General features: G+C 27.7%; 1 protein-coding gene across 1 annotated transcript; it reads left to right on the plus strand.

Annotated features, from left to right (window-relative positions):
- The first annotated feature begins 13,173 nt into the window (after positions 1-13,173).
- Positions 13,174-14,166, plus strand: LOC120218104. The gene is made up of 2 exons (XM_039215076.1): positions 13,174-13,537; positions 13,787-14,166. Exons 1-2 carry the CDS (start codon positions 13,319-13,321, stop codon positions 14,120-14,122), a joined length of 555 nt encoding a protein of 184 aa, XP_039071007.1. The 5' UTR covers positions 13,174-13,318; the 3' UTR covers positions 14,123-14,166.
- Positions 14,167-16,375: the final 2,209 nt, after the last annotated feature.

The following is a 16,375-nucleotide window of genomic DNA, read 5'->3' on the forward strand; positions in this document are numbered from 1 at the left end:
ATTAAATTACTTAAAAACTAATATATATCAAATCTACTATCAACTTTTCAATCAATTTATTTTAACAATTATTCTCTAAATTAATTTCAAGTTTTCAGGAAATAATGTTGGAAGAAAACAAAAGTGAAGGCGGCTTCTGAGTTCTGGTTCTATTTTTTCTTCTTATTCCTGCTGTGAATTTGGCTGGTAATAGAATATTCGTGGCACATTCGTAGCCTTTAGATCATATCCACTCTTTATTCATCCAACCGTTAATTATATCTTCACTAACACCAGACATTTATAATAAAACCATATGATTAAATTTTAACTAAAAATATATTTTATTAATTAAATAATAATAATAATATAAGTCAAATTGAACAATATAATTATTTTAAATCCAACGCATAACCCTAACAACTATTTCTAATATTCCCTTCTCAGTTATTTCAAATCCATATATTTATTCTTCAAAAAAATCCATATATTTATATTATATTCGTATTTTTATTTATTATAATTATTTTCTAAATATTTGAACATATTTATATATTATATTTTTTAGGGTAAAAAATCCAACCCAAAACCAGTTAATATCTACATTATTTTTTCTTTAAATTCCTTATTGTTTATATATTATATTGTTTATGCCAGTTGCTAGGTTATTATTTACCAATATTTTGACTGATTTTTCCATTATTATTATTATTTTAAGGCACGTCCATACCCACCTTCAATGCACTGATCGGTAACTAGTTTTTCTTTAAAAATATATAAATATTTTTATATTATCTTTCTAAAAACCCATGTGATTTCTCAGTTATGAGGCACGTGGCATGTGAAATTCCATGAAGTGCAACAACAGCTTTTTCTGGAGATTTTAATTACAAAAAAGGAAAATAATTGTATTGAGTTCTTTCTTGTGTAAGAAATAATTAGCGTAAAGTATATAAAGGTTCTTAAATTATTATCAAATAATTATTTTAACTAATAAAAATTTTAAAAGTTATAAAATTATTATTAAATATATCGAGTTATTATAAAATGACTATTGTAACATTATAATAATATAGCTTGATAAATATAATATCATTTTATAATAGTTTGATAAAAGTTAATAATTATTTTGTGAACCCATTAAACGATCTTGGTGAAAAGGAATGTTGTTATCTCTAGATGTTTCGAGTTCAAGCAGTTGTATATGCAGGGTGTGTATTTGTTGTCAACGGTTAAAAAAGATTCTGAATAGATACTACCTTGTAATTACCATACTATTATAATTATTTTATAACAAAGTGATAAATTTAATAATTGATAATATTATTTCAATACTTTGATAATTTAATGAATATTTTGTAATATTACAGTGATAAATTTATATTAATTTGATAAATTTAACAATTATTTTATAAATTTTAAAAATTAACTGATTTAATCATAATTCAAGAACATTTAATGTAATTTACCTAAATAATATTCATTAAAATTGTCACTGTGGCATTGTAATAATTATAAATTTTTGATAAATTAATGATAATTTTGTAATAGTTTGATAAAGTTTAGTAACTATTTTTTTTTGAAAAAGTTTCAGATGATTTTATTAAAATTCATATAAAACACAAATAAAGATCAGAGTCTCATTAAAAAACTTTGGTAGCCTTATATGGAGGAAGAAGAGTGCAACCTGTCAATGTTAAGAAATACAACTTATTACGACAATACAACAATACTCATTTGAATTAATCTATAACTTTTGAAAGTTTAGTGACCAAAATAATCACTTGAGTATAATTTAGTGACTTGTGCTGTGTTTTGCTCTTTAATTTATTCTTTATGTTATGAAACATGCAACCCTCATTGGCATAAAAGTCAACTTCTCAAGGGCGCCAACTATTTAGTTGTTGCAGAAATTAGCTGTAATGAATAAACTATTATAATTTAACCCAAATTTTAGTTTCTGACCATTCACATTAGTCTTACATGAAAACAACCCATAAGTGAAGTATTCCGGATTCTGTCCCAAATAACACACGGGACAATAGCACCGACCATCATTGAGCATATTCGAGAGAAAGTGAACAAGGACTGGACAGTATCTTTCTCACTGGTTAAACGAGGAGTGAATCGGGTTGCAGACAATATGGCAAGCCAGAAAGACGACTTCGGCGGGCGAACATTCCAGGCACCACCAGAGGCTATACGTTCGATCCTCCTGGAGGATGAGTTAGGAAGCAGTTTTTTTTTTTTTTTTGGTAACAAAGAGTAAAGTAACGGCTACACATTGCTATTGTGATGGTCTTCCAGTAATATATGTTTCATTTCCTCAAGTGCCTCCATAATAACCTTGCATTTCGAGTTCCACCTATTTGCTAATTTTGTCATTCCATCCGCAACTTGATTTCCAATCAAGGACGAAATCGATAATAACAAGAGGTCTTTCATAATCTATAATCCGAATCTAACTCTTTCAACATTATTTTTAATTTTGAAACTCGAAATTTATAATTTTATCTCAATTCTCATATGGAAAATTTATAGTGTCACCCTTGAACACTATTAATGTTGTATTATTAAAGCCCTCTTTTTTATTAAGAAATTGTGTTGGTATACACATATTTAGATCATTTAGATCATGTGATCCATAAATTAAACTCCAAATTTTAATAAAATAATTTGAACTTAAATATTAATTTTTACAACCGATCGTTATTTTCACACGATAATCTAATTTATCTGAAGAAAGAAGACTGTTGATCGAATGGGATAAAATGTTAGGTTATTTAAATAATATTAAATATTCAAAATTTAATATTATGAATGAAATAAACTAGATTGAAATATCATCCTTGTAATTAAAATTTATAATGTTAATTCAAATTATTGATCAATTAATCGGATAATAAATTTTTTTAAAAAAGTAAGTAAAATGTTACCCTTAAGTCAGTGCCGTGTAAAGGAAAACCATTGAAAAATCTAACTTGGAGTGTTAAGAGGTGGATATGAGTTGTTGGGGCATAAGGGTTAGAGGAATATATACGTACATATATATATATATACATATATATATATATACATACAAATATATATATATATATATATATATGGAAACATTATCTGAAATAATGTTGCTCCTAACTTTTTCCTTCTGTTATCTTTGCCTTTGAAAATTATAAAAATGAAAACCACATATAAAACAATGTGAGTCTCATAAGTTTAGGTACAATATGTAAAAAATCAAATACAATATAATTTATAATATATTTTATATATATTCAAATTGAAAATTTGATTCATTCAATAATTTATGTAAAATTATACGAATAATACAAAAAAAATATAATTATCAATGTATATGTATAATATATGTATCTAAGCTTAAAATGTCAATTATCATTTGATATGATGGGATGAGTCGTTGGTTCCATATATAAGATCAGATGTTTGAATTTTAGATATGTGAATAAAACAAATTAGGTTGGACAAATTAATCCTATAATAAGTCTCGAGAATATCTTATCTAAATTAATTGATCATTGAATCGAATATCATCGATTATCATATCGAAGAATCCTTAAAAGTAAGGAAGAAGGTAAAAGAAAAGGATTGGGACAATGTCCTTTTCAATGCCATATAATGTTAACTATTTATGTTGAAGTCATCAAAAGGACCACTTTCAATTTATAATCAAAATTAGTAACTAAAATTTCAACTTAGGTAGCTACTTTTGAACAAATTATTTCTATTTATCATTAAAATTAGTTACTAAAATTAGAACAAATTAGCTACTTTGGAAGACATTTGTTGTCTCACTAAATTATGTATTGTTTTCACTTTAATGATCATGAAAGATATAAATATTAAGATAAAATATTGATATGTAATACACATTCGAACAATTATCATTTAAATTAATTACTGTAAAATATGATTGAATCGATAAACATTGGAATAAATTTGATTAATTGAAATAAAATTTAAAATAAGAATTCACACTTATATTTTCGGAGTAAAATCAATTATTGGTTTTTACACTGTTCTTAGTCTTGGATGACGTAGGAAGTTTAAAACTTCTTTAAGTTATCTTTGAAGATACATGCATGGAGTAAATGCCTTTTAGTCTCTTTTGGAATTGTTTCAATGACACTCTTTTGCTTGCTTTAATAGAAATTTCAAAAAAAATATTTAATTAATTAATGCAGTTACAACTATAATTATAAAAAAAATTCAATAATAATAATAATAATAATATATGTAGTATGTTATAATGTACAATTGGACTGAAAATTAATATATAACGTGAGGTATAATTTTTAAAAAAAATAATAGTTGAGTGATTAAAATAAAATAAAAGTGATAATTATGATAATAAACGTGTAATTTATCTTTAAATTTAACTTATTGAATAGCATAAATAGTAAAAATGAATGTTATTCTCTATTCAAAACTTTAGTTAGTCGAACTATATTTTTTTATAATTACTCTAAATCATACTCGATGCGATCAAATCACTTCCGCGAGAAAGAAACAAATAGTAAAAAACAATTTTCTTCAAAAAGAGTTCTCATAAATAGATTAAATTTGGAGATTTGAAAATAAGAGAAGTACCATTTTCAAACCCAAAACCGGCAATAGATGTGACAGTAGCCCTGATTTAGTGCTGCCTCACATGAGATTAAAATCTTAATTAAATTAATATTATTGGACATTAAATTTGCATCAAATTCACCCCACGATGTGTCACATGCATGGCATAATGACACTGACATTCGATTAAGATTTATATTTATATTTTGTTTCATTTTTCATTCATATGATCTATTCGCTTCATTGCTTCAGATTGTTTGTTTCTTTATATTTCCATTAAGATTTTGTTAGGGAAATCGTGAAGGACAAAAACTAAGAATTTAATGGTTTATTTGGTTTTTATCACAAAATAAGATAAAATCTCAAATATATAATATTTTGGTTAGCTATCTCAAAATAATCGATGACAACTCTATCTTTTCGAAACATAAATAATTTTGAAGGACGAAATATTCCTCAAATTTAAAAATTATTTCCAAATAAGATGGAATTAAAACTCATAAATATTTTACACAATGTGAAACTCAAAAATCTAAACGAAACTTCAATTTTGAAGAGCTTTCACATCAAACTAGAGTATTAAACAATTATTGACGTCTATTATCATTGTTATTGATAAATTTTATCTAGATGTACATATCAATCTATAATTTAACATACACTTTCCCTATTTGTTTTTATGATTAACAAAATATTATTTGATTAGAAATCGGGTTTAGATCCACATGGCAATTAGATTAAATAATTTAGAAAAAATCCAACGGTGCAAACTGAAGAAGAATCGTGGGTAATAAAATAGTTAGCCGTCGCTTGAAACAACGTTTAAAAATATATACAATATATCAATTTTTGTTTGATTCATTTGTTTGTAATTTGCCCCTTCTTTTATTCTTTTTGTTTAGCTCTTTAAATATGCTCATGTGATTAATTGCAATGTGCAACGTGGAGGAGATTTGTTTATACCTTTAGCGAAGCCAATTATTCAAATACTGATGTTTGTGAATGAAACAAATTGAATTAGAAGAGTCACCTCTATATTGACCTCTACAATATTTAATCAATCTAAATTAATCAATTAATATATCAGATATTGATAGTTATAAAAAATTAAAAAATCAATTAAACTTAATTTGATTGTCATAATATAATACACAGAAAAATATAAAATAAAACACGTTTATGTATTCAATATATTCTAACAATATAAACATTATACTTTAAATTGTTTGTAAAAATGATGAACATTTAGGGTTTATTTAGCAATATAAACATTAAACTTCAAAAGTAGAATTGAAAATAGTGATAAACATTTAGGGTTTATTTTACCATTATACCAAACTATAAAGACCATGAACTTTCTTAATATTCTAACTATTATCTTTTCAGTTATGGGAATGCCAAGCAACTAGAGACACGTATGCATGTTTTTTTTTATATCTGAAAACCAAGCTTCTAGAATTATATATGCATGTGCATGTGTATGTGTATATAATACCACCAACCTAAAGATGAAAGTAATGAAAAAGACAGTCCAACAAAAATATTAAACAAAGTTTAGACACAAACTGCATCACTTAGGGGAGAGCATACTACCAACGACATTTCGTTGGCTTTTAAAGGCATCACTATATCCACACACAATCATGCATATATAATTCTACAAGCTGTTTTCATAAACCCTTTTATTTTATTTAAGTGATCTAATGTTTCGCTAGACTGACTTGATATTATTTAAATGATCTAATATTTCATCTAACTAGACTAAGTTGATTGTTGGTAATAATAAATATTTGTAAATGTATATTTGATGTATTTATATTTATGATGATGAGATGATATCATTTTGATTTCATCCTCAAACTATGTTTTCATTTTAAATTAGTCCCCATATTTTTGAACATACCAAATTCATCCCCAAACTATAACTCTCATTCTATAATGATCCCCAAACTTTTAAATATTATAATTTCAACTTTGAAGTTTCGAATGATTTAGAGGGATATTATTGGAATGTTCAAAAGTTTGGAGACTAATTTAGAATGGGAGTCATAGTTTAGGGATGGAATTAAAATGTTCAAAAGTTTATGAACTACTTTAGATTAAGAGTCATAGTTTGGGGATGTATGTTTCAGTTAACTCTTTTATTAATAAACCACATATAAATTTATACTCTATCAAATATAAATACTAAATAAATAAGTTGATATATATCATTATCATAGTTTCGTGTGATTCCTCACTACTAGCTGTATGGCAGGTTAAAATATTAATTTTGATCCTTCAAGTTTTGCTTAAATTATTCAATGGTATGCCTGTTAACAGCCACTCAACCTTAACTGGTGCTTTGAAAATTATCAAAGTTCAAGGAGGAAACAATGTTATTCACGTCTTTGACAATTCCCAATGGAAATTTTGTTAATAAAAACAATGAAATGATCATTGAAAAGGTGACAATTTTCCACGTACATTTCAATGACTAAATTTTAATTATGTCATTTTCGTAAAATCTCACATAATTTCTTAATAGACCAATGATTGATTATTTCACTGTGAGTTTTCCAACTGCATGAGAAAATAAATAAAATATTTTCTCAAAATCTTTTTTATGTCAAAATAGTAGGAATAAAAATGTAGCCTTAATTTCAACATCACAACGGTCTTAGAGACTTTGTATTTTTTGTAATTCATTCTCTTGACCATTAGTTCAAAACCTTTATTATTACTTTTATTATCCACCTAAACCAAATTAATTAATTGCGTGCCTTATGTCACAAGCAAACAATCAAAGAGATGAAGTGAAAGAAGAAATTTAATTAAAAGAATAAGATGAAGTTGTTGGAGTGTCTCTAATGAATATTCCAACCTCATAGTTACATCTCAAATTACAAATTTTACCCACAAATAAATTACTCTAATCTAAATTTTATAAATTTATCAGTTGAATCATAACTGAAGTGACAAAAAATTGTGTTTAAATCTTCAGTTGATACTCAAAGTTTGATCCTTAAACAATCTATATGACCTCTACATGACCCGTATAAAAAGACTTAATATAAAAATAAGTATTTTAGTTATACATTTTTTTTATTTAAATACTTAAATTTTTTCCAATTAATATAGGTGTCTAATATTTCCAACGTCACTTTTAGGTGGCTGACTCCAAATTCTCTCATTAAGTGAAAAGTTTTATTTTAGAAAACTTAAAAATATATTATATTTAAAAATTTATTTAAAAAATCCATCATCCCGTCCCCCACCCACCCTTGAAAATTTACTCCCACCGTTCCCTCTCGCAAATTCAACCCCCCCCCCCCGGTTTCTTTCCCGTTTTCTTCCAATATGAACGATGGCTGAGATTTGCATAGAATAATGGTGTCAAAAAATTTGCTAGGATTTGCGGAGAACAGAGAGGGGCTGAGATTTGTGCAAAAAGATTTGGTCTCGCACTGGTGAGGGGTGGGTGGTCGTTAGTGGGTTCCGTCGACGGTGGGTGGGTGGTCATCGACGGAAGTGGTCGTTTGGCCATTTGATGAAAATAAAAAATTTGTTGTTTGGTCGTTCGGCCATTTAGATTTTGGCCGTTTGGCCGTTGACTGGTGAGTCGGGTTTTAGGGGTGATGAATTGATAGGCATCAACGGGCTGACCCCAAGGGGTTGTCGGTGAAGGTTAATATTTTAGGTTTAAAAATTTTAGGGGGTTTTCTGATATTTCAGAAAAAATTAGGATATTTTTATAATATATATATAAGTTTTTAAAATAAAATTTTTAAAATTATCATAATATGAAACGTGTCATTTAATAAATTTTTTTAATGGTCGTTATGGTCGGGACACTTAAAATTGTAACATTTGTAACGTTAGACACTTAGTTGACCGAAAAAAAAAATTAGACAGTTAAATGGGAAAAAGGATATAGTTTGAACAATTTTTTATATTAAGTCTATAAAAAAATCATAATATAAAGAATATACAATTTATACTCTTCCTCATCCATAAATCATAGAGATATTGAGTGTTTAAACATGTCCAATCTCAATTTCTCATATATTATACATCGATAATGATATCAATCAAACTAAACTCAATTGATAAAGTTGATGATTTTCTATTTTTAATTGGTTTCAATATTCATATGTTAACTTTTTCAAGATTTCAAGAAGAAAATAGTAGGAGTAATTTGTCTCTAAAAGCTACATGCATCTGTTTTGATCTTGGTTTGAAAAAGGATGAAACAAGATATTAGATTAAATTACACGTTCTTTAGAAGGATAAAAATATAATTTTACCATACAGACATTGGATATTATATAATTTCATCAAATTAATATAGGATATGAATTAATATTGAATGATGTAAACCTTTAATGATTAAAGCGAGTGAAGTTACAAAATCAAAGAAGTATAACTCGATAATATCAATAATGTTCGATCGATATCAAGTATGTCGAATAGATTATTAAACTTCATCTCTCTAGTTTGTGTTATTGATCATGCAAAGTATTTTTGAGAACAACCTTGCTGGCCCTATAAGAGGAAGGACAACTAAGTAACTCAAATGTTAGGTGGGTTCTCTTTTTCTAAGGAAAGAAGGAACAGCTATTTCTCTTTGGAATTGGCCATCGTCAACATTATAAATATGTTTCATGTGTCTCTATATTAATAGATAAGGATTATTATTTTATATATAAATAATAACTTTTTTAAAAATGAGTAGATAATTCTTATTTTGTTGCTTTTATTTTTTTAATTTAATAAAATTACACACAATCATGTTATAATTCTGTTTATAAAATATTTTTGTTTAATTATCAATGAATAAAATAATTATTATATACACATAAAAAGGAGGTGTATATACAAATATAGCTTTTTAGATTCAAAGCTGTGGGCATCTTGAAATTCAACTAATGTTTTAGACCCATGCATCTTATCCTTTTCCATCTTGTCTACTTGTATTTACTTTTTAGGCAACTAAAACAACTAGATATTGGTTGGCAGAAGGACCTTTCTATCATCCATTTTACTAGTTTAATCAATTTTTTATTAATATCATATGATTATAATATAATATATGTTTGAAAAATTCTTCACTATTTAATAATTAACGTTCAAACATTCCCTGCGGACATTTTGCACGAAGACTTCTAAGAATAATAATAATTTATTTAATCACTGGAATCGTTTGATTCGTACTAATCATTTTAATTCTAAATCAAATAAATTGTGTACGGGTTTATAGAAGGAAAACGAATCCAAACTGAGTTCATTTTATCTAAATTTATAAAAGAATGTATTCAAGACTCAATTTATACAAATTAGACATACTCGACGAAAAATAAACAAATGTCTAACTCTTACGAGCAAAATTAGGGGAATACAAAATTTATTGAGCGATTTTAAAGATAAATAAGATTATTATTCTTTTTAGAGTATCTGAATTCAAACAATTGCATTGTGTCTATAAGATGTATGCACATTATCAATTAGCTACCTATGTTAATGCGTATTTACTCTAGTGCGGATATTATATCTTTATAAACATATATAGATACGAAAATCTAATTCTTCAATTTTAAATTCTTAATATAATTTTATTAAAAAAATCATTTTTTAACCTAAAATCATAGGTATACTCCTATTTTATGGAGGGAAACACGATAAATAAAAGGAGAGCAGCCACTTCACGGGCGCATGGGGCAGCCGAAAACGAAACTTCCCCCAACTTTTTCCAGTTTTAACATTGAACTAACATTTGTAAGGCACGATTGTAGCACAGAAAAGAAGAAAATTAATTAATAATTTTAAAAGCCAAATGGCAAAACTATATACGTAAATTCACCGGGACATCACCCTTTGCCAATTTTCAGCCAATAATAATGCTTTTCTAAGCCTTCATCAATCTGACAATGACAATTCAACAAACCTATTTATAAAATAAATAAATAAAGCGTTGGATAATAAATATTATTTTGAAATTGAACATTAAGGATAAATTCCATTTTTACAAGACAAAACAAGCCTAACTAAAAGAAATCAAGAAATTCATTTGAGCTCAAGATTGAAAACTAAATTTCAATTTAGAATCAAAGTCTAACAGTTTTCCTGGCTTGAATTTGAAGCAAATATCCAAATTGTGAAAGGAATCATTGTTATTACCCGCTCATTAAAAAAGTTTGTCCTATATATCTCGTGTACTCATGGAGTGCAACAATGATTGATTAAGTTTTTAATCAACAAATAGAGGTGTCAGTAGGTTCAGATCAATATTAACACATTTTGACTTGATATGATCTTATAGAGTTGTTTTTTTTATTATAAAAGTTAGGTTCAAATCAATTTTTTTAATGATGAGATTGGATTAAGTTAAGTTTAAGGTGAAAAATACTCTACTAGACCCGATCGATCCAGAAATTTATATTCGTTCAATTATATCCCTATTTTGCCTAATAAAAATTATATATATATATATATATATATATTGGTGTTGAGTTGAATGTAATGCGAGTTTTTATCTTTTAGACAAGATTTTGAATCAGCTCTAAACTCAAATCTGACATTGAGTCGGATGACAAATGAAAGGATATTACATTCAAATTAATTTGGATGGGCCAAAAACTCTTCCCTATTAACCCATGACCATCCCTATATGTACCCATTTGATTGATTAAAACGCAGGTATTGAAATAAATTATGTATGTCATAGAAGCCCATAGTTATAGACCCAAAACTCACATTGCCCCTTATGACAGTCGAGTTAGACGTACAGTATGAATGGACTGCTCCCACTTTAATTTTGGTATCAATATCGTGCTGGGAAAATATTTTTCACTCGAACTAAATAGGATTCGGAAATTACATGCTTACCCTTGGTTGTTTTATTGACAACTAACTTTTAATTCAAACCAACTAATCACGTTGGCTGCAGCAGGCGGAGGAGTGTTGTGAGACAACAATGGTGAGTGGATAGTTGGATATTATAGGAATATTGGGCGTTGTTCAATCCTCCATATTGAATTGTGAGCTCTTCTCGGTGATCAAATTATAGTTTGGGACTATGGCATCAAGCATGTCGGAGTTGAGATGGACAACAGTGAGACGGTGATAATCCTCAACTCTCATGGACTATGAAAATTAAAGTCTGAGAAGTATTTTTTTATTAAATGCATGACAAAGTAGTTGAACCCCTAAATTGTACAAATGCAGATGAATTAATGCATCGACCAGCAACACATAAAATTTGTTGCATTTCTTAGTAATAACTTGTTCAACCAATTCACCTACACACATAAATGGATCCCTAACCCATGCCCTTACACAAGCCATGCTTATTTCGATGTTCGCGGATATCCGATTCATATTTGAATTTTGAAATTATAATTAGTATTTGTAATAAATGTCAATCATTATTTGAATATTTTCATGAAATTAATGATAGGTTATTTGAAGGAAGCTAATTAAGATATGAGTTATAATTTTTTTTATAAAGAAATGTCTTGAGTTTTGTTGATCAAACTATTTTTTATGCATCCGATATTTAATATAATCAATTAAACAAATAAATGAGAGATACTTGTGATTCTTACACAATAATGTTGAGATTTGAACCTTTTGAACCGCAAGGGTTGTATTTATGGTTTAGGGTATAGTACCTTTGGATTTCCAAATTGGGTATTAATAACTGTTTCGGGATATCTAATAATGCGTGCCTAGTCCTTATAATTAGCTAAGCTATACCTATTCATGGGGTAAAATTTCAATATTTTCTCCATGCAATTACATGTGCTGATGTACTATAACTTGAATATTTAGATGACTTTCAAGTTTAATTTTCAATACGTTTTCTAATGTAATTCTAACTGAGCTAGGTTTGAGTAGTTTTATCTGTAGATGTATATGAATTTATCTAAATTTAAAATCGAACATAAATATTATTTTGTAATCATATTAGAATGTAAAAAATTATGTTTTAAAATATTTAATTACTGACCCATTGAATTTATATTAGAGCTTGTACCATTTAATGGTCTATCTATTTCTATTAAATGTTTATTACTTTAATATTTAAATATTCTTTTAATGCAATCAATTAATTCAAACAGTTTAATCGATTGAATCGATAATCAATGATCTTAATTTTGCTCTGTTTTTTAAACACTGACTAGGAGGCATCTATGTGTAATCTAAAGTGATCAATTGGAACTTTCATAGTATGACTCTCATTTTAAATTAGTCTCTAAACTTTTAAATGTTCTAATTCCATCCATAAACTATGACTATCATTCTAAACTAATCCTCAAACTTTTAGACATTTCAATTGGGAATGAAATTGGGGGTGTTTAATTAGATGTAAAAAAAATCAGGAACTTAGAGCTTCATGAACTTAAATATATTCCTCCATTACTCCCCAAGAAGTGAAGTCATGAAACTTTAAGGGGAATTGGAGGAACATGTGAACAACTTTCAACAATGTAAAGATGGTTTGGATTTTGAGATTGTCATGTTTAGTTCCATCTTAAATGTTAATTAAGTATTGTAAGCAGTGAAGCAAGATTTGGGTGCATTAAAGTAGTATCTACTTGCCACTTTTAATGCTTGTCTGTCCTCCTTTTAATGGTGTTTGATGAACCCAATTTATGAACCCTTCTTCCAGTATTTTCAATCTCCCCCTCCTTCTGCAATTTCCCCTTCATTGCCTCTTATCTGTTTGATGATTCTCCCCAAACAGTTTTGAAAGGTTGCTGTTGCTGTTTTCATGGAACTTACAGAGTTGTCTTTGGCTTCAAACATATGTGTTTCAGCTGATCAAACAAGCAGCTTCGCTCCGTCATCTCATCATCATCATCATCAAGCTGATGGGTTCAATTTTCCTTCAAAAAAAAGGAAGCTTTTCCCATATCAGTTTCAAACCAGTGTTGATCTTCAAGTTAAAGACTCTCTGCCATTAGGCTGGGAACAATGTCTTGATCTTGAAGTATGCTCTTTTTCTTTGCTGAAATCTTTCATTTTTAGTTCATATTTCTCAATGTTCTAACTTGTCACATGCAGGCACACACATGCACATACATACATACATACATACATACATACATACATACATACATACATACATACCATGTTACTCGGTTTCAGGGTATGCATATGTGTCATTCGAAGAATATATGACATGGTCGAACTCAACTAATGATTTGAAAATCTGGGGTGGGATTGTGTCTTCTTGTAGTCTGGTAGAATGTACTACATGAACAGGAAAACCTTGAAGAAGACGCGGAATTGGCCTAGAGATCAGAAACTAGACCTTGAGCTCAACATCTCACCAACAAGCTCTGATTGCTCGGAACATTTCAACGGTTGTTTGATCTCGGTCGAAGACTCCTACGACAAGAATCGACAACATGCTTCGAACACCACCAACATGGTGGCTTTGCCATGCTTGAATTGTCATCTTCTTGTCATTCTCTCCAAATCATCCCCTGCTTGCCCTAACTGCAAGTATGTGCACTCTCTTCCTACATTGCAAACCACTAAGTCTCTTAGTACCTTGAGCCTCTTAAACTAAGACAACCGTGTCAAGACCCCAATTTAGCTCAATCTAAGATTCTCAACCACGTCATCTCTTTCTTTCCAGGGTTATTACTTCTTAGGCAGGCTTTTAGCCATTAAAAAAAACTTTGGATGAACTTATAATGTTGGTTCAATAACAGTAAATATAATCTTTCTTTTAAAACTCTTTTAGATTTACACAATTTAAAATTGTTTTAGACTTACACGTATTAACTTTATATATATATATATATTTGTTTTTTTAAATACAATCTCTAAGTTATTTAAACCCCTCCTCAAATCAATAAATTAAAAGATAACATGTTTAAACACGTTCAAATATATGTTCTATAATGTTCAGTTCAATATGTATGTATGTATGTATGTATGTATGTATGTATGTATGTATGTATGTATGTATGTATGTATGTATGTATGTATGTATGTATGTATGTATGTATGTATGTATGTATGTATGTATGTATGTATGTATGTATGTATGTATGTATGTATGTATGTATGTATGTATGTATGTATGTATGTATGTATGTATGTATGTATGTATGTATGTATGTATGTATATGTATGTATGTATGTATGTATGTATGTATGTATGTATGTATGTATGTATGTATGTATGTATGTATGTATGTATGTATGTATGTATGTATGTATGTATGTATGTATGTATGTATGTATGTATGTATGTATGTATGTATGTATGGGTGAACAAAACTAGATGATTTGAAAAAACTGATTTTTTAATTTCAAATTATTTGAGTTAACTCGATTTTTTTTATTCAGAATTCGAGTAGAATCAAATTTGATTTATAAAATTTGAATAATAAAAATCTGAAAATTTAACTGATGTTTTGATCTTTAGCTAAGTAATTTGATTTATGATTTCTTTGTTTCTTCGATCTCTTATTCATTTTAAATGCATTTTTATCAAGTTTGAATCACATGTTCCTCAACCATTATAGAGTACTTGTGTAATTTCAGTTCTTCTTTTTGACAATAAATTTGTTCTTTTAATTTAATCCCTTAACTTTGTCTTTTATTTAATTTGTACCTCTAGCTTCAACTCTTTGCAATTTCTTTCCTTCTAACAATTCATTAACTCCTTTATACTCATCAATGTTATCCTCAAAAATTATTTTTAAAAAATAACAATATAAATATATAATATTATATAGTATTTGATTTATTAAAAAACAAATCGTACTTATATATGTGAAAAAGAATATATATATGGTTAGAGCCACTTGTTTAAATTAGAATCAATCAATATCATATTATTATAAATAATTACACATAAATTTGAAATGAGACTCAAACATATATTTTTAATATAATTTAATTCGAAATTTATAAACTTTATTCAAGAAAAAATTGAATGATTAAAGGTTGCAATAAATGTGGAGAATGAAGATCTGTTTAAGGCCATTTCAGCAAGAAATTAAAGGGATTTAACTACTCGAAATTTAAAAGTACAGGAGTTTTCAATGACAAATGTTAATGTTTTGTCCCCCATCTCTTTGTTTATGTTTTCACCTTCCAACAATCCAAGAATTTACTTTTCAATCAAAATAGTACAAATGTATTTATGGCATACATGGGATGGTTTCTTGTCGGTTGAATGGAAGATCCCAAAATTAATATGACCATAGTTATAAGATTAAAAATGTATTTATGTGATCGTATTTTATAATAATTTAAAAGGTAAAATATATAAATGATCTCTCGATTATAGGGTACTTCTTTGTTGAGTCTCTCGACTATTAAAAGTTACAAAATAGTTCTCTGATTATAGAAAACTATTTTGTTTCAGTCCTCCGATTATTAAAAGTTACAGTTATTCATAAGTTTCAAATTCGTCATTTTTCGTTAAAAAATTGACAATCGTCTAGGTTGGGCGTTATTTGACTTAACAAAGCAATGCCCTATAATTATGGGTCCAAATTTTTTATCATATCACAGTCAACATGTTAACGTCCAACTCAGATGACCACTAATTTTTTTTAACAAAAAGAACAAGTTTGGAACATATGAATAGTCGGGTGACCATTTTTGTAACTTTTAATAGTTTGGGGAATCAACAAAATAATATCCTATAATTGGTGGATCATTCTATAACTTTTAATAGCTAATGGACTCAATAAACCAACTCTTTATAGTTGGGGACCATTTGTGTACTTTACCTTAATTTAAACTATCCTATTTTAATTTCATTTTTAAATTATAAGTTTTCTTTAAAATTATATCATAA

Source organism: Hibiscus syriacus, unplaced genomic scaffold, assembly GCF_006381635.1.
Source record: "Hibiscus syriacus cultivar Baekdansim isolate YM2019G1 unplaced genomic scaffold, ASM638163v2 tig00110195_pilon, whole genome shotgun sequence".
NCBI classification, from domain to species: Eukaryota; Viridiplantae; Streptophyta; class Magnoliopsida; order Malvales; family Malvaceae; genus Hibiscus; species Hibiscus syriacus.

Excerpts from the sequence above, each read along its gene's own strand:
- LOC120218104 (XM_039215076.1), top strand. The coding sequence starts at position 13,319 with ATGGAACTTACAGAGTTGTCTTTGGCTTCAAACATATGTGTTTCAGCT. Across the intron at positions 13,538-13,786 it reads AACAATGTCTTGATCTTGAA|TCTGGTAGAATGTACTACAT; the intron begins GTATGCTCTTTT and ends GTCTTCTTGTAG.